Genomic DNA, 26,040 nt, shown 5'->3' on the forward strand with positions numbered 1-26,040 from the left:
CGGGGCGGCGCGAGCGGCACGGGGCTCGCTCCCGAGAGGGCAGGTGGGGGCGGGGAGTGGGCACCCGGGTTGCGGTGGGCGGAGGGGCCTGGCCTGCGAGGTCGACGCCTGTAGCTGCAGCGACCCGAGGCCAAAGGACCCGCCGCGGCTTGGTCTCCGGAGAGGGAGGGCCCCACTGCCGTCGCCGCCCGGCCAGTGCCCGGTGAGGACGGGCCCCAGCAGATTGGGGAGGGTCTGGGGCCCCTCGGCGTGGCCGCTCAACCGATCAGGCTCTACGGGGGTCCCAAGGGCTGTTGATGCTGGGGAGTGGGTGTCTCTGAGTCCCGGCGCTCAGGCTGCCTCCTTGTCTTTCACCTGCAATTCGCTGCCTCCTTTCTCCCCACCTCTCCTTCCCCCAACCCACCCGACCGTGGGACTGAGCCCTGACACCCCAAATCAGGGAACCCCACATTCGCCTACTTTTCCTTGACCCTGTTGGCCCCACCCGGTACCGCCCCGGCCCTGGCATCCACCCCAGCCCCATCCCATCTTTGCGGCTCTTGAGGTCCCAGTGACCTTGCACTTTTTGCTGTTGTTTCATCTTCTTCCACCGCTAAATTCCTGACTGCCTGCTGGGGCTTTCAAACTTTTTTGACTCAACTTACACTGAGAAATATATTTTACATGCCTGTAAGTGCAGGTTACTGAAAGATAAGTTTAAAGGGAGGTGCTTACCCTAACCTCACATGATCCAGCCAGATCTACTCTACGTGGGTTCTAACTCTATCCTCTTCTATTCTGTTCTATTCTATTTTATTCTACCCTATCCTATTCTGTTCTGTTCTTTCCATTCCAAAATGCTAACCCATTCAACTGATTTCAGGACCTAATGAGTCTGACCACAGTTTGAAGCCCATGCTTTAACCACCAGTCTTTTGCTTCCTTTACTCCTTGCCTTGGAGGATGCTGAGCTCCAATAATCAGATTATCATGTATAAACGTCAATTCCAAAGAAAGGGTATGTTTTTGTTGTTTTGATGCTTCTGCCTTTCAGGACCAAAATCATTTCCAGGACTAGTTGGATTCGGTCAGGTTTATCTTGTTCCTCTCCCTAAAGCTCGCAGCCGGCCTTGGGGAAGAGAGAATATGTGGAGGCTAGACTGTGGAGTGCTTATAACAGAGATGGAGACAACTTTCATTGTAGAGGAAAATGATTAGAGTTGAGCTTTAGGAAGTCAGCGCTGTGTTGGGAGAATTGGATGCTGAGCAGGGAGATCATTAAGGAGGTGGTGGGGATCGAAGCCCCGAGGTGATGAGAGGTGGGGAAGGTGGTGGAAGATGGTGTGATCAGGTGTTGAGAGATCTGGGGACACAGTAGGGTTGGCATGGGAGGCGTGAAAATAACAAAGATTGTGATGTAGGAGGATTGCGCTGTTTGGGGGCTGGAATCTCCCTTTCTGTGTCCTCTATGTGTAAGTTGTTTTGAAACAGTGATTCTCAGGGGGCATTCAGCAATGTTGGTTGTCAGGATTCCATGGGTGCTACTGGCACCTAGCAGGCAGTAGCACTCCTTGCTAAACATTTCAAGGGACAACCCTCCACAACAAAGAATTATCTGCTGCAAAATGTCAGTGATACTGAGGTTGAGAAGCCATGCTTTGGAGTAGAATTCTTAGTCTTTGGGGGGATCACTGCCACCTTCAGCCTCTCCCAGGAATCATGCCTGTATGCACACTCAGAGATTGCACGTAACCATAGGAAGGTCCATGAGCCAGTCAGTGTGCACCTCTAAACTTCAGAGCTCGTCAGTGGCAGGTGGTGGGGGACAGCTTTTGGAATCATCCAGAAGCTTTTGCAAATATCAGGACCTTCTCTCCTGCCCCTTGCACTATTCAGAACCGCTGCTGGGCTTGGACGAAACACTCCTTGTTCTTACGTGATGATTCACAGCTTATAGAAGAATTTCACATACAGTCTTTGATTTGCTGCTTTTCCTGTTTCACAGGTGAAATCAGCCCAGAGAAGTGATGGGATTTGCCCCAGGTCTTCCACCCAGCAAGCCAGCGCTAAGGATGGGTGTTGGTGGATGGTGATGGTCATTCTCAGTCTCGTGTATGAAGGTAATTCTGTTGATCTGCCATCAGCTGCCCAGCAAGGCTCTGTGGTTCAGGATCCTAGGGCTTGGAGCCACTGGTGTCTGAGAGGCATCTCACAGCTCGTAATATTGTGTGTCTCTTGGGAGTTAGGTTCATCAGAGCAGGCAGTCTGAGTACTTCAGTTTGAGGGCAGGAAAAGAGCACAGAGATTGATGAACCATGAAGTGTGAGGCTCTGGTACTTTCCATTTACATCTGCCTGACTAGAAAATACTCTAGCCACTCAATGAATCCTTACTGAGTAAAGATTGAATATTATAAAGTAAACACATTAGAGCCCAAGTATTTACCTCAAAACAACGCCATCTGAAATAAAAAAAATACATTTAAATCCACCTAGATAAATATACAAGTGTATAAGAAATTGAAGTTTCATAAAATAATACTCACTTTTGTTGCATGCATTGCAGATTGGTTATTTCCTGTGTAATTTTAACAATTGCTGACTGGAACCCAAAGATTATAAAACCAGTGACCAGGGAGATTTGAAAAGCAGAGACTTAGACCAAAACAAAGGAAATAAAACTCTTCCACACAGAAAGAAAATGAACGTGCGTGAAAGTTTTTACTTAACTCATCAATCAAATAACTGGCAAGATTTTACAACCAGTTACAAGAGAATCCAGAGAAGATTCTAGAAGCTGTAGGTCAGACATATTGACATGAATGTATACATGGAGACAAAACTGGCTTCTTCCAGGACAGGAGAAATTACTTACCTGCCTATACTTCTTTACACGGAGAGAAGGGGAGAATGTGTCTGTAGACTAGAATTATTTTGCGTTGTTCTGTCATCTGTACAGAGCTGTAAAAACAGCTCAAGGGTAGTAAATGACTAGACTCTAAAAGGTTATGTTCTACACAAAGCACAGTTTTCCACTGAAGCACAAATTTCCCCTCTGGTCTCATAATCTCAATGAAAGACAGTTTTTCTACTTTTTATTTATTTTCTATTTCTTAAGAAGCCAAAGTTTTGTTTAATTGTTAAATATACAATACATACAAAAAAGTATATGTATAATTTTAAGACAAATAAAATGAATACCCATATATCCTCTATGCAGTTAAAGAATCAGTCATTACTGGGCCTTCAAAGTCCCACCCCAACCATCTGTTCCCCTACCCCAAAGGAAATCATTATCCTAAATTTTCTGTTAATTATTCTTTTAGAACTTGCTGTATATGTGGGAGTCTCTACTTAATGTACTATCTCATTTTTTCCTGTTTTTAAACTACATAGTTGGCCTATGACTGCATATATTCATCTCTGACTTGGTTCTTTCATTTAATATTGTTTTATGATTCATCCATGTTGATACTTGTAATTATAATTTAACTAACTTTTTCGTTTTTGATGGCAGTAATGGGGATTGAACCCAGGACCTCCATGCATGCTAAGTATGCACTCTACCACTGAGCTATACCCTCCCCCCTCAATGAAAGATATTTTTTATGTTGATATGAGGCTGGTCCCACGAGATTTGGCCTGACTATTTACACAGATGTGGCAGGCATGTTAATTCACTTCCTGGGCCTTCTTGAATTTGCTTTGCTGGAAGTCTCCGTAAGGAATCTCAGATTCGATTTTTTAAAGTCTGATATTCATTATTCCGAGGTGCTAAAGCCATGTCCAGCAAGCTCTCACCCCCAGATTTCACCTGTACTGCTTAAAAATTTGGGCAAAGTCCACCCTCCTTGAGGTCCCCCAAATACCTTAATGTGTCTGCAACTTGTTAAGTTGTTAAAGGATCATTTTAGAAAGATGCAGTCATGACTCTCCCACTGATATAAAATAAATGGTACTGATTTTATTTAACATGTTGATGAGGAAACCTACAGGATGTGACAGATTCAGTGCGATATGCATGTAAAACACTTCATGTGGTGCTGGTACAAAGAAAACCTCAAATCCTTCTTAGGTTAATCACTTAGCTTTGGGCTTCCTAACGTCTGTTCCAGTGTTTCTCAGAGCAGAGCTCATGATCCACCAGTACGAGAGCCTCACGGGGTACTTGTTAAAAATCCAGAATCTTAAATTCTGCTCTAGACCCGACGGCAGAATTTCAGATGAGAAATCCAGGCATCTGCATTTTTATCAAGTGTCCTGGGTAATTCTTAATGGAGACGAGAATTCCATATGCAAATAACTGAAATAAAACTTTCGTGAACATTGTACTTAACTTCATCTGTGGGTCCGCTCTTTATGTTCTGTTTCATTTTTTAAAATACTGCTCTTAAGCCGGGTTTCTTAACCTTGGTCCTGCTGCTGTTTTGGACCAGATCCTTCCTTGTGGGAGTGGTGGGCATTGTGGGATGTTGAGCAGCTTCCTTGTCCCCCACCCCTCAGATGCCAGTAGCATGCCCTGCCCCCCAGTTGCAACAACTAAAAATGTCTCCTGACATAGCCAAATGTTGCCTGGGGGCTCAGATCACCCTGACTAAGAACCACCAGTCTTAACCCGCTACATTGATAACTATAGGTCAGAATCCTCACTTTGAAAATAAAAATTAAATTTATTTTAAGATTTTAAGCCCTGAAAACAGGCACAGGAGGCTTGAAGGCTGACTCTGCCCTTTAGTGGCCTGGATCTTGGTCACTGGAACCTAAGATTAAGCCTTGGGTTCCTCCTCTGTAAATGAGAGAACAGTGGATCTAACTGATGAAGGCATTTGGAAGATAAGATGAAATAATGCCTTCCAGGCCGTAGCCTGGTGCAGGCGCCTCATTGGTATTCGGTGAATAGGAAATGTTGTGATCATAGTCCTTCAGACTCTGAAACATGTGTGATGAGAATCCAACTGGGAGAAAAGAAACTACTGTGAGATTTCAACTGGTAATTTCATTGCTCTGCCTGGTGGTGGAAGAGCTGAGAAGCCCAACAGAAAGTGGTGAGCAGCCTGGGGATTAGCAGAGGCTGGACACTGCCACCACAGCTGGGTGAGGGGACCCAGCAAAGCTGGAGTAGACAGCGCGAGTGGAGCCACGCCAGGCAGGTTGCTTCGAGGACACCCTCTTTGCTCTCCATCCACCCTCCCGTCTCCCAGGGTGCCTCCCATTGACCAGGTCAGCTGGGAGCCACTGACCCAAACCATCAACTAGCTAGTTAGGAGGGCCGATCACTGCAGCTGATGACGGACTCAAGGCCTGACTGCAGCTCTGCAACTGGCACGTCTTACTTGAAGCCTCAGCTACTCAGGGCAGAGGAGGCACCCCATTAGCTCTGGACCAGCAGGGCCTGGGTCGGAGTCCGGGCTCTCATTACCTTTGGGCCACTCACTTCAGGTCTGAGCCTCAGTTTCCCCAGAAGCAGAGCAGGGATGATGGTGGCACTTGGAAGGGAGATTGTTGAGTTCCTGTATGGAAGGTACAGGCTGCCACCATAGGATTTTTGTTCCTGGTTCTCCCAGCTCCAGGACCAACCACATGGCTCTGAGCAGATGTTCCCTTGTCCCCTCCCCTCTCTCCCCCTTCTACCCAGGACACCTCTGGGTCACTTATTTTCTCTGTCAACTTCCACTTTGAAAACTTGGGTTTTCAGAAACCTTTCATTTTGAGTTAATTTTAGACTTTTCAAAAAACTGCAAAAATAGTACAAAGAATTCCCATATACCCATCACTAAGTCTCCCTGAACGTCAGCATCTTACCTAACGTTGTGCAGTGATCAAATCCAGTAAAGCAACATCAATACAATACCATTAACCTAAACTCTTGACCTTATTCAGATTTCACCAGCTTTCCGCCTTGTGTCCTTTTTCTGTTCCAGGATCCCACATCGCATTGAGTCCTTGTGTCTCCCTGGTCCCCTCCAGTCTGTGACAAGACCTCAGCCTTCCCTTGTCTTCAATGACCGTGACACTTTTGAAGTGTCCTGGTCAGTTGTTTTGTAGAATGTCCCTCCATGTGGCTTGTCTGATTAGAATAGGGGTGTGCCTTCTGGGCAGGAATAACAGAGATGATGTTGTGTCCTCCTCAGTGCATTTATTAAGGAGGTCACAGTGTTGATGTGTTTTATTACTGGTGAAGTTGACTTTGAGCACTTAAGGGTGTGCCTGTGGGGTGTCTCCACTGTCAAGTCATTACCTTTCCCCTTGTAATTAATAAGTATCTTGGGGGAAATATCTTTGAGGTTCTGCAAGTCCCACAACAGAGATTGTAAAGTACTTGACTTTCATTCCTTTCTCTGTCTCATTGTCTGTATTACTCTTTGTTTTCTTGGGTGATACATGTTGCATAGGAATGGAATCCCTGCTTTTCCAGGGAGTTATGGAGTTAAAGAAAAAAATCACCAAGCAAGGAGATGCAGCTTATCTTTTTTTTTTTTTTGAAGCTTATCTTTTTTTTTTTTGCAGCTTATCTTTATTTTTTTGAAAAAAAAAAAAGGTTAATACTTTCCCACTGTAAAGAGTTCATGCACACTGTAAAACAGTTTTCAGAAAACAAAAGAAATTTAAGGAAAAAAATAAATCGCTTTTTTTAAAACAACTTTTAACCTTTTGAGATGTTTCCTCCTAGTTATTTAAGGGGTTTTTTTTAGCTACAAATATATAAAATAAAATTAGTTGATAAATAACAAATGTGATCAGAGTGGAGAAGAGACAGAAGAAATGAGGTGGATTGAGGTCTAGAGGTTGTGTCAGTGTCCAAGTGATATTTTGGTCTTTTGTTTTTTCTTTTTCTTTTTCTTTTTAAATTTAGTCTTTGTTAATTGGATTTTGCTTTCTACCTAATATATTTTGTAAATACAAGCGTTTTTTGGAAGTCTTCTTGAATTATTTGTCCGATACGGAAAAACTCCCATATTCTTGTTTTGGAACCATTGTGGTGCATTTAATTTTACCAAGGATGCTTGCTGTGTTTACGTTTCAAGGGACAACATCGCCATCTTGTGGCCCTGTAGAGTATTGCTCCTGAGGATTTAGATCTGCGTTCGTGTTAGGAGCCTGCATTACGTAATGCCCTTTACTAGGGCTCCATCTGGCCTGCAGGTGGGGGCTTCCCACTTTAAAGAGGAATAAGATAACAAACACCATATTGAACACACATGTGTGCAACAGAAAATTAAGTGTAAACCAAAGGGGTTAATACAGAAATTCGAGGGGCAGGATCCTGGGTTATTTATGAGTATTATGTTCTTAACATTTTAAAAATGTTTTCTATATAGTTTTTACAATATAATATTAGAAACTTACAAAATATCTCAATATATAATCCATGCCACCCCTCTCCTTTGGTGAGAAAACCAAGCCCAGGAGTGAGAAGCCTATTTATGGTGTAGAAAACTGTTTTTTATCCGAGTGACTCTGGGGATGTGAGTCATATCTATAAGGATTTTTTTAAAACAACTTTATTGAGATATGTTTCATATACCATACAGTCCCCTGATCTACAGGGTATAATTCAGTGTTTTTAGTGTATTCACAAGAGTTGTGCAACAATCACCACAATCAACTTTCTGTTTTCATTATCCCAAAAAGAAACCCCACATCTCTTAGTGTCACTCCCTAATCTCCCCCTCCCTCCCCTCCAGCTTCTGACAACCACTAATCTACTTTTTAAAAAAAAATTTTTATTGAAGTATAGTCGATTTACAATGTTGTGTTAATTTTTGGTGTACAGCATAGTGATTCAGTTATACATATATATATACACATTTCTTTTGATATTCTTTTTCATCATAGGCCATTACAAAGCATCAAATATAGTTTCCTGTGCTATACAGTAGGACCTTGTTGTGTATCTGTTTATATACAGTAGTTAGTACACTAATCTACTTTCTGTCTCTATGGATGTGCCTGTACTGGACATCTTACATAAGTGGAATCAGACAACATGCTGTCTTTTGTGTCAGGCATCCTTCACTGAACATACCGTCTTCAAGGTCCATCCACCCTGTAACATGTATCAGAACTTCATTCCTTTTTAAAGCGGAATAAATTCCATTGTATGGATAGACCACATACAGGCCAGAGCAGGTGTTTTGGAAGGAAACATGGGTTATGGATCAACCCAGCTGGTGCTGATCCTGGATGGTGGCCAAAGAGGAGAGTGGTGTGTGCAGAGTTGGGGGGGCATCTGCCAGGCGGCCTGGGTGAGAAGGAAGTAGTTTGGACTTTTCTTGCAAAGTCCAACTGTTGAGGGAAGAAGAGATTTTTGGTAGGTTTTGCTTTGGGATACAGGAGACCTAAGAAACTTGAGACCTGAGAACCCTAAATGCAAAGAATCAGAGAAGGCAGAGAAGTTTGGAGACCAGAGACAGCAGGATATGAATGATGGAGAAGGGGTCCCAGGGAGAGAAGGGGAGGGGGACTCAAGGGAACTGGATGGAGACACTTCATTTTCCAAATCAGGATATAATTTGTATGCTTTCTTCATCCAGACAGTGAAGAGTCATAAGAGCTTATGAAGCACCTATCCTCAGTGGAAATCATGAAAGAGATTTTTAAAAAACTGTAAAATTCTGAATCATGGAGGGATAATCAGAAATCTGCATTGTATGCAGAATCTCATTCACCAATGTTAGGTAGATGGGACATTACTAAATGTAGTGTGTTACAGATTTTTTTTTTTTGCACGTGCGGTAAAATATACAGAAAAAAATATACCATGTTAATCATTTTTAGTGTACAGTTCTGTGGCATTAAGTACCTTCAAATCGTTGTGCAACCATCACCACTATCCATCTTTTCATCATCCCAAACTGTAACAGCATATCCATTAAATACTCCCCACTCCTCCAACCCAGCCCCTGGCAACTACTATCTGAATTTCTCTCTCTGTGAATTTGACTACTCTAGCTACGTCATGTAAGTGGAATCTCACAGCGTTTGCCCTTTTGTGTCTGGCTTATTTCATGTTACAGACTTTTAAAATATGCAGCTCTCATTTGCTCATTTGCTGTCCTTTATACTTAATGTCTATGTTCCTGTCACTGCGTTACCAGCCCTTTAAACACGATCATTTTGATATGGGATATTTCACAACCATTAAGTATTATTCCATCTATCAAAAAGCCAAAACCTATTGGGTTCAGTTACTTGCCAAGAATGTCTGTTACTGCTGTGTAACAAATGAGCCATGATCTTGCTGGCTTAAAATAACAGTAGTTTATTATTGATCAGGTTTCCATGGGGTGCCTGGGCTGGTTCCCCTAGGCTCCTTCTTGTGGCTACAAACAGCTAAGGGGTCTACTGAGCTGGTCAGTGCAGATGGTTTCTCTCCATGCCCCGCAGCATCTCCATCCCCTACATGTGGCCTCTCATTCAGTTTCCTTACCTGGAGTCTCAGGGCCATGTCCATAAGGGTGGGGGCTTCCAAACCCCCACAGTGGGCTTCTGTCACACTCTATTAGTTACAGCAAGTGACCAATCTGGGCTGAAGACCAATCCAGATTCAAGGCCACATTGCAAAGGAGCCTGCATACTTTATGGGAGGATTTGTGGTCAGTAAACAATCAACACGTTAAGGCCCTTATGTGGTTGAGAATGGGAACTGTCAATCAAATCTAAATTTTAGCCCAATGTGAGTACCCATGACTTTACACAGCCTGTGGTCAGCCACAGTTCAAGGTCTTTTGTTGTACTGGAACTTTTCCCATATCCTTTGAGGTAGATGGATACGTTAAGCCTTTTAAACAGAAATTTTAGTTGAGAAAATTACACTGTCTCCTGACTCAGGTTACCCATGACTCTGGGTACAGTTCCACGGGAATCGTGGGGGCTATTTGTCATGCCAACCTGCTCTGGTCATGGTTGGTCATACCAACCCTCGCTGGTCTGGAGGAGGCCAGGTTTCAGCGTCTGGTCGTCTGAGACTGAGGCGATTGGTGTGTAGGGGTCCCTGCAGCCTCCACTCCTGTCCGTTGCAAGGCAGGGACCGACGGCCAGGTCTTGTAGGGAATGTGCGTGTTGGGTGAACAGTGACCGCAACGTTTTGGTGGCCTGAGTTGTCTGAAAGGCCTTCTGTGGAATGGAGGGCCGGCTTCTCCGCACCCTTACGCCCTGTCGATGGCGGACGCAGGGAGGTTAAGGAATCGAGCCCGCGTTCCTTTGCCCTGGGACCGGAGCACAGCAGCCCCGGAGGCGGGCTACCGGAGGGTGAGCGCCGGGGCCAATCAGCGTGCGAGGGCGGGGTGGCCTGGGGGCGGGGCCTCCCCGTAACCCTTTCCTGCCCGAGGGGCTCTGCCTGCGGAGGCGCAGGCGCTGTCTTACTGCGGCGGCCCCCAAGTCCCCTGTACCGCCATGTCGTCCTGTGGAGCGGAATGGGGAGGACCGGGAAGGACCGCACAAGAGGAGCAGAGGTTGGGTTGTCCAGAGGCCGGACCAGGACGAGAAGGATAACGCTGGAAGTGTCCCGTTACCTGAATTTCCATGAGTCTCGCCCCTCAAGACAGGGCTTCGCTGCTGCCCGGGGCTGAGCGGGCGTGTAGGGCAGGGGTGTTGGGGAGAAGTTGCAGGGGACGTGGCGCCCTTCTGGCCTTCGGCCTTGGCTGTGTGTCTACGAGGACCTAGGGGCCCCGCGCTTGGACTGACAGGCCTTGGGGAGCTGAATGTGGGCCCCAGGCCACAAACTGTCAGAACAGAAGTGGAGCGCGGGGGTATTGGAAACGCAGAACTTGGGGTGGGGGTGACAGCTCACAGGCTGGAAAACTGAAACGTGAGGAAAGGCCATAGGCTGTTTCTGGGCTATTGCTGAGAGGTGGGAAAGACCCTGACATGCGCTCACCATCCAGTCCCCGAGAAGACAAACCCCACACTGATGCCCCAGGGCCCGGGTCTCCAGGCCAGCCCTGCCCCTGGAATCCATCCTTTTTGCTTCTCCAGACCAGAAGTCAGGGAGCCTTCAGCGACCACGGATTCCCTGGACACCCCTACAGCCCTGCCCCCACTCAGCTGAGGCAGCGCCAGCACCAACTCGGACAAGGTCGCTGCCCTCATGGGGCCTTGGCATCCCGTGATCCTCTGGCCTGGGATGGGGGCTGGATCTAGTTGTAAATTCAGAGTCCTGCCTCCCAGGGCCAGGCTCAGAGTAACTCACAGCTGTCAGTACCTTGGTCACCCCAGCAGCCCCTTGAGAACCCTGTATTTGGCACATTTTACAGACAGAGAAAGAGGTTTGGTCAAGGAGGTGCCAGACCCAAGGCAGCCAACAGAGAAGATGCACTGGCCGAGAATTCTCTAGCTCCGTTCAGGTCCTCCCACACCTCTCAGCCCCTGGTGCCCTGACCACTACCCTAGATCTATTTTCCTGAACCCAGACCCAAGGGCACCTCCACTGATGGGATTTTCCCTCCTCCCTTAGGACAGAGCCCCTGGACTGCCAGGTTCCTCTCTGAGGAGGTGGAGGAGAAATCCATCAGCTGGAGCCTGAGCGTGGCCTGAGGGCCAGGCCATCAGTCCCGGGATGCCCCTGCCCGAGCCCAGTGAGCAGGAGGGTGAGAGCGTGAAGGCCGGCCAGGAACCCTCCCCTGAGTCCCCTGAGATGGGCACAGATGTCGTCCCCACAGCCCGCACAAAACCCAAGGAGTTCTCCAAATTGGTCTTGCTGGCGGCTTCCACTGAGAACGAGGATGGAGTGGACTCCCAGCCCAAAGGAGTGCACTGTGTCTTGTCCCTGGAGATGTCTGGCCCTGACACCTTGGCTGGGACCCCTCAGATCCTGCAAGTAGAGGAACAGGGAGGGGCAGTCCAGCCAAGCCCCCAGGTCGCTGAACAGAAACACAGCAAACCAGACACAGGTGAGTTCTGGGCCGGCTGCTGCTTCCCGGCCACCTTTGTGGTCCTGTGTGCTCAGACTGGGGTCCTGAGCAACCCCCTTTCCAGCGAGGTGGCCTTGGCCATCCCTTCCCTGCTCTGAGCAGGTCCTCCTTGACCTTGTCCCATGCTGGTGTGATGATCATAAGACATCATCCTGTGTACTCCCAACCCTGTGTTCCCATCCATGCCATCCATGCCTCCAGCCTTGTTTTGTGTCAGCTGATCTGGCCCCCCCCTTGCCTTCAGCAGCCCCCAAGCCCCTGGAATTCCTGAGGACCCCGTTTGGTGGCCGACTGCTGGTGCTGGAGTCCTTTCTGTACAAGCAGGAGAAAGCCGTGGGGGACAAGGTGTACTGGAAATGCCGTGAGCACACCGAGTTGGGCTGCCGGGGCCGGGCCATCACCCGTGGCCCGAGGGCCACCGTAATGCGGGGCCACTGCCACCCACCCGACGAGGAGGGCCTGGAGGCCCGGCGCCAGAGACAGAAGCTGCCCAGCCCGGCCCTGCCGGATGGCCTGGGGGGTCCCCAGGGCCCCGGCTGCCAAGCGGAGGAGCCGCTGGAGGGAGTGGGCCCGTGGCTGTGCCCAGAGGAGCCAGAGCCCACCCCGGGGCTGGTGCTGAGCAAGCCAGCTCCTGAGGAGGATGAGGGACTCCGAGCCCTGTCACTGCTGAGCTTGCCTCCCAAGAAACGCCCAACGCTGGGGACTGGTGAGTCCCCCCACCCTGGCTCTACTTTCAGGCCAAAGAGAAATGTGGGGTCTCATGTGATTTTTTAATGTGCTCTCAGAACAGCTTTTAAAAATATAAATGTGTCCCAGTATTAATTAAGGCCATGGGCCAGAACTAGTGCTCAGAACCAGGAGGCCCAGGCCCCTCTGGAACTTCCTGATGTAGAAACTGGAGTTTTATGAGCCTCAGGTGATTCTGAACCTTAGCATTTTGGGAAGGTCAGCCTAGTGGGAGACTTGAGCTTTGTCTCTCGGGATCAAGCTCCAGCCCTAGCTCGCATACTGGGCAGCCTCAGAAGGTTTGCTAAAAGTTCTGCACTTTCAGGAGATTTCCTCTAAGATGTGTGATAGCCTAGCTATTAGGGAGATTGGACAGTGATGTGTGGGAAGTGCTCAGCCGTGGTCCAGCATGTGTTACTCCTGAGTAACTGGTAGATGGGGTGTCCACAGCAATTTTTATTACCAGTAACTGGGAAGTGGGCTTGGTCCCAAAGGCTAGGTGCCTCCTGACCTGGAAAGGATTCAGGGATTTAGGGCTTTAAGGCAGCTGCTGTGCTGGGTACCTAGGGTGGGGGGAGGAAGAGGGAAGCTTGGCTGTCACTGTGTCTCCTTTGGTCCCATTTCATTTTATGGCATGTGCATGTGTTATTCAAAAATTAGATAAAATTTTCAAACAAACTAATAAAAAGTATGGCCAGGAGTGACTGAGCACACAGGCTGTGGAATCAGAGCTAGTTTGTCCCTTCCCAGTGTGTGACCTTGGACGTGGCGTGGCCTCCTCACAGGCCACCAGGAGAGGAACTGCACTTCCTCCTTGGGCCTCTAGGTGGGCTGTCAGTGGGGATGCACTGGTCCCCCTCCACCAACACGCAGCTCAGGGGAGCCACGATAAGTGTCAGCATAAAGGAGCAAATCCCCACTAGCCCGCACCTCCCTGGCCTCCTCCCCGATTCCCTCCCTAGGAGAGTCCAGGCCCCTGGAGTTCCTGAGGACCTGCTATGGGGGCAGCTTCCTAGTGCACGAGTCCTTCCTGTACAAGCGGGAGAAGGCTGTGGGGGACAAGGTGTACTGGACGTGCCGGGACCACACACTGCACAGCTGCCGCAGCCGGGCCATCACCCAGGGCCAGAGGGTGACCGTGATGCGTGGCCACTGCCACCCGCCCGATGTGGAGGGCCTGGAGGCCCGGCGGCAGCAGGAGAAAGCCATGGAGACCCTGCAGGCCAGGCCAGGTGGTCCCGGGGGCCAGGTGGACAAGCTGCTCCAAGGTGTGGACAGCCTGCTTTACCGCCGGGGGCCCAGCACCCTGACTCTCACCAGGCCCCGGCCCAGAAAGCGTCCAAAGGTCAAAGATCAGGGCCTTCCGGCCCAGCCCCAAGACCTGCAGGGAACCCTGGCCGAAGACCAGGACCAGGACGAGGACCCGGGTGAGTCCCCCACACCTACTAGCCCAGAGCTAGTACCCCTCGAGTCTTGCTCCCTGAGTTCCCAGGAGGTGGGGGTGGGGGGTAACACCAGGCCTGGGTCAGATCCAGGCCCTGCTCCCGCTCAGGCCCCAAGTTCCTCCTCCCTCCCCCCAGCCACACTCCCATTTCTTCCCAGGAGGCCCAGAGTTCCTGAAGACCCCTCTAGGGGGCAGCTTCCTGGTGTACGAGTCCTTCCTGTACAGGCGGGAGAAGGCGGCCGGGGAGAAGATGTACTGGACATGCCGGGACCAGGCCCGCATGGGCTGCCGCAGCCGGGCCATCACCCAGGGCCAGCGGGTAACCGTGATGCGTGGCCACTGCCATCCACCTGACCTGGCAGGCCTGGAGGCCCTGAGGCAGCGGGAGAAACGCCCTGGTACAGCCCAGCGAGGGAGCCCAGGTAGGCCAGATTGGGTAGGGGCAGGATACCCAGACTGCCCACCTTTCCCAATTGACCTCCAGCAAGCATCCTCCCCATTCTTACTGGGAACCCTCTGGAAGGGGTTGTAGGTCCGCCTCTCCCTCTTCCCTTTCCCCACCTCCTCCTCCTGGTCAGTGGGGTGACTGAGGGCATCACCTGTTCAGTCTCTCTTGGAGGGTGGTCCTCACCCTACTGCTCTGACATCTCTGCAGCACCTAATAAACCCTGGCTCCCCCTCCTTCTTTTTTCTCAAGAATTTATAAAATTCATAGACAAAACTAATTGTACAACCCGGCTTCTCATTTTTCCAGTGAGTGGGTGACACAGTGCCCAGTGAAAAACACACCCTATAGAAGCAGTTTAAGGGCTGCAAGTGACATTTTCCTGTGATTGACTTTTCTTCAGCTGTTCTCCATAAGCATCTACCGTGGTCCCTAAGGGCTCTATGACCAGGGTCCCAGCCCCCCTCTTTTTATCTCTGTCGGCTTCACAGTGCCAGTGTTTTGACAATAACAGGCATATTACCGCCCTCCTCTTGCTGAGAGCAGCCTCCGCCCTGCCTCTCTAGTTGCCCAGCAAAGGCTCACGTCGTCTGAAACATTTGCCTCTCTGCGATTCCCAGTCCGATACTTTCCTGAGTCATCTGAGTCACCTTCGAGCCTTTTTGGACCTAAAACTCTTTCAAACTTGAGATCTCTGTTTTTACTTCCTTCTGAATCTCTATTTCATTTCCATGTAACTTATGTGTTCACGGGATGATTTGTCCCCGCCCCATCCTCACCCCCAACCCCCATACCGAATCACCACCCTGCACTTGCTCCTTACGTTGTTTCTTAGGGCATCTGCTGTCCTCTTCCCTAAAGCGTGCTTCTACCGCGATCAGTTGGATTTTTTTTTAATCTCCAAGTTGCCTGTTGCCTTCTGACCAGAGAAAAACTCAACCGTTACTCGCTGCCTCCTCCACTCCGCGCAGATTTTGCACTTTTTTGTCTCCATTCTGTTCTGTCAGTCTGTCCGCGGTGGCGCGGGAACACTCCGCAGCGTCCTGTCTTTCCTCACGCGGCCCTCTGTCTTCTTTGCTGCTTTATTTGTTGGCCTGGTTTTCTGCGCGTCCGTTGCTTCCCTTTCTTGCAGGCCAGCACACCGCTTGCCCCAGAGGGCTCTGCATTTTGCTCCAGCGCCGCCTCGCCCCTCTCCACGGGCCCCGCCCCGCCCTGGCCCCGCCCCTTCACTGGGCCCCGCCCCCACGCCTGGGATGTCCGTTTGGCTGGACCCTCATGTCTGGACCGTCTTTATCTCGCCTGGTTTACTCCCTTGTCTTTCCAAGTCCCTCCTCTGGTCGGTATCCGAGCGATTCTCTGGAGGCTACACCACAGAGACCGTGGATCTGAAGCCATCTTGGTGGAGGTGTGGCTGTTCGTGGCTCCGGGTTGCAAATCCTCTTCCGTGGTTGTGTAATCTCTATGCTCGAATAACCGCAGCTTTCCGAGGACTGGTCTTACACAGGCGGGGGGCTCTTTGAAGATGTAGGGCAGCGTCTCCAAACCTGGGGTACGTGGTTTTGCTGGGGGCACTTGAGGCCTTTTCAAGCCAAGAAGTCCTGTTCTTCACTTATGGAAATGTTCTCGTGTTCTTAGATGACTCTCCACTCTCCGTTTTGTGTCTTTGTTGGTCAGATGTCGCTCTTCCTGGCACACCTGTCTGATATTTCCTCGATTTGGCTGTCCAGTCCTTCGATTTAATTTTTAACTTTCGCTCTTGTATTTGAATTCCTTTGCATTCCATCGACTAGAAGCGCAGCGGCCCCACCTTCCAGCCTCTGGCAGCGGCCTTGTTTTCTCCAATTCCTTTTTCTCTGTGGGCTTCTCTGGTCTCGGCCTCTCAGGGTAAAGCTTCTCTCGACCGTCTGGTGGTCCTTGGCCATCTGCCAGGCTTAAGGTGCGACTGACTGGCTCTGTGTGTGGGCACCCACTTGGTTTACTCGCAGGCCTTAGCTCTGTGGGTCTGCGGGCTGCTCAGTGCCCCAGGATGAACCTCCCGCGAGGGTGGTCTCAGCCTGGCTGCCAGCCTCCAGGGACTTGGGTGGGGAAACCGGGCGGGACGTGTCAGATTCCAGGTGCAGACTTCCTCCTCCCTCCCACCCCGCAAACGCTTCTTCTACCAGGTGCGGGCACCTATTTTACTGCTCTTCTTACAGACAACCCTCGCCAATCCCCCTGTTTGTGGCCTGCCCGGGACCCCACCCTCAGAGGGACCTTGGGCCTCCCTGGGCTTGGCCACTGGACTCTGCTTGTCCTCAGTGGCTTCCCTTTCAGGCTAGGAGAGCTTTTGGTTTGCCAGGTCTGTGACCACATGACCCTGTCTTCTGAGCCTCTAACCTAGGTCAGCATCTCTGCCCTCTGCCCTCTCCTCTCCTCTCTGAATCTCTGGCCTTGTGCCCTGTGCCTTTTTCATTCCTCATTGGACATTTTCATTGACTGTCGGGGGAGCAGAAACAGGCCCCTCTACAGCCATTCGCCCCTACCCCGGCCCCAGTTCATCCAGGGCCTTCTCACTCCCCACCCCCATGGCTGCCACTGCTGCTGCCTTAGCAGACTCCCCAGTCTGCCTCCACCTCCCCTGTGTAGTCCCTGCACCTGGGCAGAGGAAAGGGGTTCCTCTGAGCAGAAGGGCACTGCCACTTCCCGGGTCCCTCCTCTCAATATATCAGGGCAGCAACCCAGGCCCCTCCCCACCTCCCCTTGCTGCCCTAAGGTCAGATCCCCAGCCAGGCTGGCCCTCTGGAGGAGTCCATTCTTCTGCAGCACTAGGGGCTGTACACAACTCCTATTTTGCTCCTGATTGCTTGTCCCACAAAGGGCTGCCACTCATTCTGCCAACTTAGCAGGGATGAGTGGCCCTTGTGCCATCCCACTACCGGCCCGTTGGATAAGATGCCGCCTTCCTGCAGGCACCCAGAGATGGGGAAGATGGAGCTCTGCCTTCAGGGGCCTCCGCCTCACTAGTCTCCCACCTCCCTTCTCTCTCAGGCTCAGGAAAGGAGCCCCTGGCAGCTCAGGCAAGGCTGGGTTTGGGGGAGGTGGGTAGGGGCTGTGTCCTGGGCTCCAGGGCTGTCTGGCTGTGAGGAGGTGGATGCAGTGTGGAGTGGGGTCCGTGGGTCTCTCTCCAGGAGCCTTGCTGATCTTGGCTCTGAGAACAAGGCCCCGACCCCTCCTCACTCCTCAGCTCAGAGGCCTGGCTCCAGGCTCTCCCTCCCCTGACCCCTCTCCCATTTCTCCCCAGGAGGCCCTGAGTTCCTGAAGACCCCTCTAGGGGGCAGCTTCCTGGTGTACGAGTCCTTCCTGTACAGGCGGGAGAAGGCTGCCGGGGAGAAGGTGTACTGGACGTGCCGGGACCAGGCCCGCATGGGCTGCCGCAGCCGGGCCATCACCCAGGGCCAGCGGGTGATGGTGATGCGCAGGCACTGCCACCCGCCCGACCTGGGGGGCCTGGAGGCCCTGAGGCAGCGGGAGCAGCTCTGTAGCCCGGCTCAGAGGGAAGGCTCAGGTGCGGCGAGATGGGGCGGGCAGGTGCCAGATCCCAGTCTCCCTGCTGGCCCAGCAGCCCCCTGGGACAGCCCAGAACACAGGCTGGAGGCAGCCTGCTGGGACAGTCCATCTGTGGTCCATGTCCAGTGGGCTTCAGCCACACATGTTGGTCTGTCCTTCTGGGCTGTGAGTTCCCTCAGGGTAGGGGCCACATCTGGTACTGGTCCCAGTGTGGGATGGGCCATTGGAGGGAGAAACCCACTCAGGCCACTAGAGAAAGGGGGGCTGGGGGCCACAGTGGCATTACTGGCAGCTCAAAGTGCCTGGCACCCATTTGTGGGGCGATGCTCCTGGACCTCAGAAGCATCTGTCTCCCCTCACCCTCCCCACCCTGCCCCCCAGTGCCTTTTGGCTACCCCTATCCCTGCATCTCATGATCCTTCAATTCAGATTCTAAAAGTCTAGAAAGGGAGAATTTGCTTGGTTACTAGCTGGCCTAGGGGAGGGTGGACAGGCAGTCAGGAGGCCCCTGCTGCCCTGTCCAGACCAACTGTGGGCCTCCCAGAGCATTCCAGCCCAGCCCCTGCCCTGGGGCGTTTGCCAGCCAGGTCAGAGTTGGAGCAGGGTCAGAGGAGGCCAGCAGGAAAGCTCAGGGTTTGGGTGGCTGCAGGCCCAGCCTGCCCCATAGCACCAGAGCCCTCAGAAAGGCAGCCAGTCTTCACCTCAGGGCATCAGGGCCATGGTGAACTGAGCTTCAGTCCCCAGGGTCCTGCAGAGGTGGGGAGAGGTACCACAGGGCAGGGACAGCATGGGATATGCCAGGGGGGATGGTGTGGGGGAAGAGGGATACTGCAGTTTCCTGGCTGGGGCTGGCTGGTGGGACAAAGGAAACAGTCTCCATCCCTGGCACTCAGGCTCTGTCCCCTGCCTCCAAGTCCTGGCCTGGGCACCCCACTCATGCATCATGTTCCTTCCAGAAGCCTTCCAGCCTCTGGAGTTCCTGAGGACTTCCCTCGGGGGCAGGTTCCTGGTGTACGAGTCCTTCCTCTACAGGAAGGAGAAGGCGGCCGGGGAGAAGGTGTACTGGATGTGTCGGGACCAGGCCCGGCTGGGCTGCCGCAGCCGGGCCATCACCCAGGGCCAGCGGGTGACTGTGATGCGCAGCCACTGCCATTCGCCGGACCTGGCAGGCCTGGAGGCCCTGAGGCAGCGGGAGCAGCTCCCCAGCCCGGCCCAGCAGGAGGACCCAGGTACGGACGGGGGTGGGGGGGGGCAGAGGAGGGGGAGGAAAGAGCCATGGGTATCTTGGTCTCTGCCAGCCCAGCGTTCAGACACCTCAGGGGACAGGCACATGTGAGGAGCTTGGTTCCCTGGCCTTTCTGCCTTTCCAGAGGCTTCTGCCTCTCCTCTCTGCTGGCTCCTCCTCCTGAACGTAAAAAGACACCTGAATCTGTCCTGGCCTTAAAACAACTCCCATCTGAACTGCTGTTTTCTCTCCTCTCTTTTATCCTAAGGGGTCTTAACTTGTTACAAATGGTAGTATGTTTTGAAAATCTAATGAAAAAATATAGACTGCCCCAGAAGACTGTACTCTCACACACACACACACACACACACACACAAGCGTGTGTGCATGAAGTTTTGCATATAATTAACCGAATCAGACTGAAAATGGGTTCCCTTCAGATAAACAGAATGTAAAGCCAGTCTTTACAAAGCACTTTGTGTCTCATATTAATGTATATCAGTATGAAAGTCCACATCTTAGAAGATACTGAAATGAATCCCAGTTGGATAAAACAACCAAAAGAAACTTGATTTCTGCTTTAAAAAAAAATTCCATGAGAAAACCACTGTTTGGCTTAACCCAGGAGAAACAGCTGTGCCATGCCTTTGGCAGGGTGAAGGGTGTCCTATCTTTGAGATCTGGTTGCCTCCCAATCTTTGGTGACAAGGTGAAGACTGCCTCTGGAGCTCCCATGGCTTATTTTACCAGGCATAGGCAGTTTGAGGCATCAGAAAACCAGAATTCCCAATGACTCCCTCGGTGGAGTCATTCTGCCTGGTTTTCTTCATCCTCAAGGCCTTGAGGGCATCGTGACAAGGTGTGTGCCTTGGCCTCTGGCAACTTCAACAAGAAAAGAATTGTTAATGCATATTTTCAATTTGTTTTCCTCAGAAAAGATAAAGCTTCTGCCCGAAGTTCAACTGTGCTGCAAGACTTGTTCTCTTGAAAGCCAACAGAGTTACGGGTAATTGTATTCGCTGCATCACAAATTACCACAAAACTTAGTGCCCCAAACTAAGAAATATTTACTATCTCTCACAGTGTCTGGGGGTCAAGATTTTGGGAATAGTTGGGCTGGGTGGTTCCAGCTAAAGGTCTCTCAGATGGTCGAAGAAAAGATGTCAGTGGGGTACAGCCATCTGAAAGCTTGGGTAGGGCTGGAGGAAACTTCCACAGCGGCCCATTCACTCACATGGCTGTAGCTGGAGGCCTCCGTTCCTCACCATCTATAGGCCTTTCCTTTGGGCTGCTTGAGTGTCCTCAAACATGACAGCTATCTTCCCCCAAAATGAATGATCCAAGGGAGAGAGCAGAGCAAGAAGGAGGCCACCAACAATAGCAGAATTCATCTACTTCTCAAGCACATGTGGCAGATTCTCGAGGACAGACCACATGTAGGCCCTAAAATAAGACCCCACAAATTTAAAAGGATTGAAATCATACGAAGTATGTTGTTTGACCACAGTGGAATGAAATTAGAAGTCAATGACAGAAAGAAATTTGGGAAACTCACAAATATATGGAATATTAAAGAACCCCCTTCAGAAGATTAGCAGTGACTCAAAGAAATCACAAGGGAAATTAGAAAATACTTTGAAATGAATGAAGTATAGACACAGCACACCAGAACTTATGGGAGGCAGCTAAGCAGTGCTTAGAGGGAAACTTATAGCTACGAACACTTACATTTAAAAAAGAAGAGGGGGGAGGGTACAGCTCAGTGGTAGTGCATGTGCTTAGCATGCACAAGGTCCTGGGTTCAATCCCCAGCACCACCATTAAATAAATAAATAAATAAACACAAACAAACAAACAAACAAACAAACCTAATTACCTGCCCCCCAAAAGAAAGTAAAAAATAAATAAAAAAAGAAGAAAAATCTCAAATCAATAACTTAAACTTACATGTTCTGACACTAGAAAAAGAACGAAATAAAGCAAGCAGAAGGAAGGAAATAATAGATATTAGAATAGAAACTAATGAAATAGAGAATAGAAAAGCAAGAGAGAAAACTAACAAATCCAAAAGTTGGTTCTTTGAAGGGATCAACAAAATCAACAAACTTTTATCTAGGCCAAAAAAAAAAAAAAGATTATAAGGATATGCCGTGAACAACAGCATGCCAACAAATTGGATAACTTAGGTGAAATGAAAAAATTCCTAGAAAGACAAGCTACCACACCTGATTCGAGAAGAAATAGAAAATCTGAATAGACTTATAACAAGTATAGAGATTGAGTTAGTAATGTTAAAACTTCCCGACAAGAAAAGTTCAGGCCCAGATGACTTCATTGGTGAGCTCTACCATATATTTAAAGATCTTTCACATGCTCTTCCCAAATACAGAAGAAGAGGGAACATTTCCCAACTCATCCTGTAAGGCCAGGAGTACCCTGTTACCACAACCAAGCAAAAACAGCACAAGAAAACTATAGAACAATATCTCTCAGGAATATAGATGCAAAAATTCTCAATAAAATAGCAGCAAACTGAACCCAGCAACATAAAAAAGGATCATACACTGTGACCAAATGGGATTTCTGCCAGGAATGCAAGATTGCTTTAAAATCTATAAATCAATATCATATTATGATACTGATGAACTGAATAGACATCACATAACAGGCCTGCAACCTCTGTCCTTAGAACAGCCTACTTACAAGGTTGACCGTTAGCCAGCATCCAGGACTTGGCTGATACTGTCCCCAAATGATAACTGTTGCTCACTCTCACCTGTTTGTACAAAGAATGTGATTTTTGCTGAACACTTGCTCTTCTTCTGAGATTCTGGAATTTCAGTCACTGCAGCTGGTCACCCAGGTACCATGTGCCTGCATGACTGACCCCCAATAAAAACCTTGGACACCTAGTCTCAGGCAAGCTTCCCTGGTAGACAACACTTAACACATGTTGTCATAGCAACCAAAGAATAGATACACTGGACTTCATCCAAATTTAAAACCTTTACTGCTTCAAATAACACCATCAAGAAAGTGAAGAGACAATCCAAAGAATGAGAGAAAATATTTGCAAATCATGTATCTGATAAAGGACTTGTATCCAGAATATATAAAGAGTTCTTATAACTCAACAGTAAAAAGATAAATAACCCAATTAACAAGTGGGCAAAGGATCTGAATAGACAGTTTTTACCTCAAAGATTTAATTTCTTCTATGAAGTTCAGAATGTACAAATGGCCAGTAAGCACAATTAAAGACGTCCAGCATCATTAGCCTTAGGAAATGCAAATCAAAAGTACAATAAGATACCACTTCACACCCACTTAGGATGCATAGAATTAAAAAGACAGACTATCACAAGTGTTGGTAAGGATGTGGAGAAACTGGAACCCTCTCATGCTCTTAGTGGGAATGTCAAATGGCACAGCCACTTTGGGAAACAGTCTGGCAGTTCCTCAAAGTGTTAAACATAGTGTGTAGGTTCACCCAGTAATCCCGCTCCTAGGTGCACACCCCAGAGAACTGAAAACACGGGTCCATCAAAATTGTACACCAATGTTCGTATCAACATTATTCATAAGAGCCAAAAAAGTGAAAACAACCCAAAGTGTCCATCAGTGGTTGAATGAATAAGTAAAACATGGTCCATTCATACAATGAAATATTATTTGGCCATAAGAAGGAACGGGGAGGAGGGTATAGCTCAGAAGTAGAGTGTATGCTTAGCATGCACAAGGTCCTGGGCTCAATCCCCAGTCCCTCCATTCAATCAATCAATCAATCAATCTAATTACCTCTCCCCTTCAAAAAAAATTTTTTTTAACTAAAAAGGAATGAAGCACTGACACATGCTACAACATGGATGAACTGCAAAAACATGATGCTCAGTGAAAGAAGCCAGACACAGGAGACCACATACTGTATGATTCCATTTATATGAAATGTCTAGAACAGGCAAATCTAAGGAGATAGAAAGTAGATGAGTGGTTGCCTAGGGTGATGAATGTTGGGAGGGTAATAGCTAAAGGGTATGGAGTTTCTTTTAGGGATGAGAATGTTCTAAAAATGATGGTGGTCACGAATGCACAATTCTATGAATATACTAAGAACCATAGAATTCTACACTTTACATGGGTGAACCCTCCAGCACGTGAATTATAGCTCAATAAAGCTGTTTTTTTTTTTAATGGGAAGATAGCCACAGTGACCGTTATGGCCAATGTCACACCGCATCACTCCTGCTTTTACTCTGTCCATGAGAAGCCAGTCACCACATCCAGCCCACACTCGAGGGGAGAAATAGGCTCCTCTACCTGAAGTATTTGCTAAACATTTTCTAAACCCATCACAGTAATAAAGGAGAACTTTATGTTTTCTGTCAAAGAATCTTGAAAAGTCCAGGGTACAAATCCTGGCAACTTCTTCGGAGCAGGAGATGGGACTTCACAGTGGTGTTGGGTGAATCCCAGGACATACTAGTGTAGAAAGCCAGGAATTCCCAAATAATATGTCATGGAGCAGTCTCACATTTTAAAGGAACTGATATGATGCATGTATATGTGTGTGTATAAAAATGACCTACTTCCTACAATGAAATCTACTAAAGTTAATTTTTACCTTGTGTAGATCCATAGATCCATTTGTCTGTTTTATTGATGTTTTTCCCCAGTAAAAAGTGTATTTTGATAGAGAGCTTTTCATTTTATAAATACACTATGAGTGACTGGGGGAAAAAATGATCTAGTATATCAATTGTTTATTTACATCAATAAACCATTCAATTTAAAAAAATGATCTAGTTGAAGGTGATCTTTAGGAAAAAAGGATTACAGGAATCTTAACTTTCTTTACTGTCTATTACCAGCATGTTTGGGTTTGTATAATGAATATGTGTTTCTTTGTAATCAGGGAGGTGGAAGATACAAAACTTGACGGTGAGTCCCAGTGAGGCCAGTCTCCTCCCCAACTCAGCAGAGGAATCTTGAGTGTTGTCAGCGTCAAGGATGCTCCGGGTCCACACAGGGCCCCGGCATTCCCACCCTGGTAGATTTCGCTTGACAAATCCTCTCTGTCACTCTTCCAAAGCATCCATCCATGGCCTTCATGTTTCCTCAAAAGGTCTCTCAGGATGGTGTCTCCGTGCTGGCCAAGAAAAGCACCAGGAGCTGGCGGCCTGCAGCTGTGTGTGATGCGGGGGTGTTGTGGGGGAGGCCACAACCTCCAAGAGATCTGAAGAAGCATCTTTCACCAAAACACCTCTCCCCTGCTCTGTCGCTTCAAGCTGCAAACACCCAACCATGTCCAGAGCCCTCAGCTTCGCCAAGGACATTCTTGTTGAGAGCGGTCCTGTTTCGGCGCCACAAAGTCGAAAGTCATTGAGGAGGCCCCTTCAAGACAAAGGTGGGGCAGGTGTGGGGAAGTTCCTGCTTCTTCAGGCTGAACCACCCTGCCCAGTTCCAGCCACCCAGGTGTTTTCCGGACAGGTGCCAAGTGGGCCTTCGCACTACTTGGCCACCTGCTGCCAGGGCGTGGCTGTCCCTGCCGGAACAGAGGAGGCCAAAACCAGAGTCCTAGCTCCATCCTCTGTTGGATTTCTTTTGCTGTTTTTCAACTGAAATTAAACCCAGTGTCGACAATGCCCACGGCAGGTGGTGTTCCTGGCAGTGGGAGCCTGCCCGACGTCTGCAGGGAGCCAGCGCTGGGCAGAGGCTACGTGGCTGAGGCCAGCGGGGCCCTGGGTCGCCCACGTTTGCCTGATGCAGGAGGAAAGGCAGACCAGGATGGAGGTGGGGGTGGATCCCCTTCTCCTGTCTAGTAGCGCAGCTGGGAGTCGGCCTACAGTCTGGAAGATACAGGCTGATGTCCCCCATGAACTCCAGAGGTTGCTGCTTGCTAACAGGGTTGCATCCTCCACAGCAGGCTCCTTGCCCCAACCCTGTAATTACAGAGGAAGCCCACAGTGCAGGCTCCCTGTCTCCTGGCAAGCTGGCCTTGCAGCCTGCCATCCAGCTACAGCACAGTGATAGCTCGCTGTCCCTCTGCCTATACATTTCCCGCAATAAACTCTATTTTATATCTCACCGTGTAGAGATGCTGTGTCCACATCCCCTTTGCAGCCACAGATGGGCACCAGGCACCATGAGACCACACACTCCACGTGTCTCAGTGCCAGGTGGTTGGAGGTGACAGTTTGGTTGGGCACCCGCCCGGGGGAGACCTCCATGCCTGGGACAGCGCCTGGTCACCTGGCTCACGTATCAGCTGGACTAACAGTGGGTGGGTGTCCTCAGAGAGGTTGCTGAGAGGTCTGCCCCAAGCCCGGTGCAGCACCTGCTGGCTATTCTCTGGCCCTCATGTAGCTGAAGAGAGGCCTTGATCCTCTGCTGACTCACCCTGAGTCCTCCCTGACTTGTTTCCATAAGCTGGGGCAAGCTTAAAATGGAAATGGCACCCCCAGACAACCTTGACCCCCAAGACCCTGGCTACTTTCCCGTGCAGGTAATTGGCCCATCTCTTGACTCAACTATCGGCTTCACGGGACCCTCGCCCACAGCCTGGCCAGTAGTCATGAGATGGTCCAGCAATGGACAGCCCACCTCCCAGGCAGGATGCAGCCATCTGCCAAGAGACCCATTGTGCTGCTGGCCCCTGCAGTGGACACTCAATACTTTGCCATGAAGCACACTGCCCCAAGACAGTGACCAGCCCGTGGCCAACACCAAAGACACGACACTGTGAGAACAGATATACCCCAATCCTA

The 26,040-nt window shown here is 49.6% G+C and overlaps 1 protein-coding gene across 11 annotated transcripts; it reads left to right on the top strand.

Moving 5' to 3' along the window:
• Positions 1 to 25,360, top strand: FLYWCH1 (FLYWCH-type zinc finger 1). 11 transcript variants are annotated; one of them, XM_032460267.1, is made up of 12 exons: positions 1 to 202; positions 1,985 to 2,099; positions 11,434 to 11,869; positions 12,135 to 12,596; positions 13,579 to 14,043; positions 14,219 to 14,482; positions 17,454 to 17,561; positions 17,786 to 18,049; positions 19,008 to 19,280; positions 20,210 to 20,282; positions 24,189 to 24,214; positions 24,399 to 25,360. In XM_032460267.1, the coding sequence occupies exons 3-12, from the start codon at positions 11,536 to 11,538 to the stop codon at positions 24,467 to 24,469; spliced, it is 2,340 nt and encodes a 779-aa protein (XP_032316158.1). In that variant the 5' UTR covers positions 1 to 202; positions 1,985 to 2,099; positions 11,434 to 11,535; the 3' UTR covers positions 24,470 to 25,360. The 11 variants fall into 11 exon arrangements, with proteins under 11 accessions (XP_032316158.1, XP_032316153.1, XP_032316157.1 ...); XM_032460262.1 differs by lacking the exon at positions 24,189 to 24,214; XM_032460266.1 differs by lacking the exon at positions 24,189 to 24,214 and having other exon boundaries at positions 12,138 to 12,596.
• Positions 25,361 to 26,040: the final 680 nt, after the last annotated feature.

Source organism: Camelus ferus, chromosome 18 (assembly GCF_009834535.1).
Source record: "Camelus ferus isolate YT-003-E chromosome 18, BCGSAC_Cfer_1.0, whole genome shotgun sequence".
NCBI lineage: Eukaryota > Metazoa > Chordata > Mammalia > Artiodactyla > Camelidae > Camelus > Camelus ferus.

Coding starts and splice junctions, on each gene's coding strand:
- FLYWCH1 (XM_032460262.1), top strand. CDS start 11,536: ATGCCCCTGCCCGAGCCCAGTGAGCAGGAGGGTGAGAGCGTGAAGGCC. Junction 12,597..13,578: donor ACGCCCAACGCTGGGGACTG/GTGAGTCCCCCC, acceptor TTCCCTCCCTAG/GAGAGTCCAGGCCCCTGGAG. Junction 20,283..24,398: donor GAAAGCCAACAGAGTTACGG/GTAATTGTATTC, acceptor TTTCCTCAAAAG/GTCTCTCAGGATGGTGTCTC.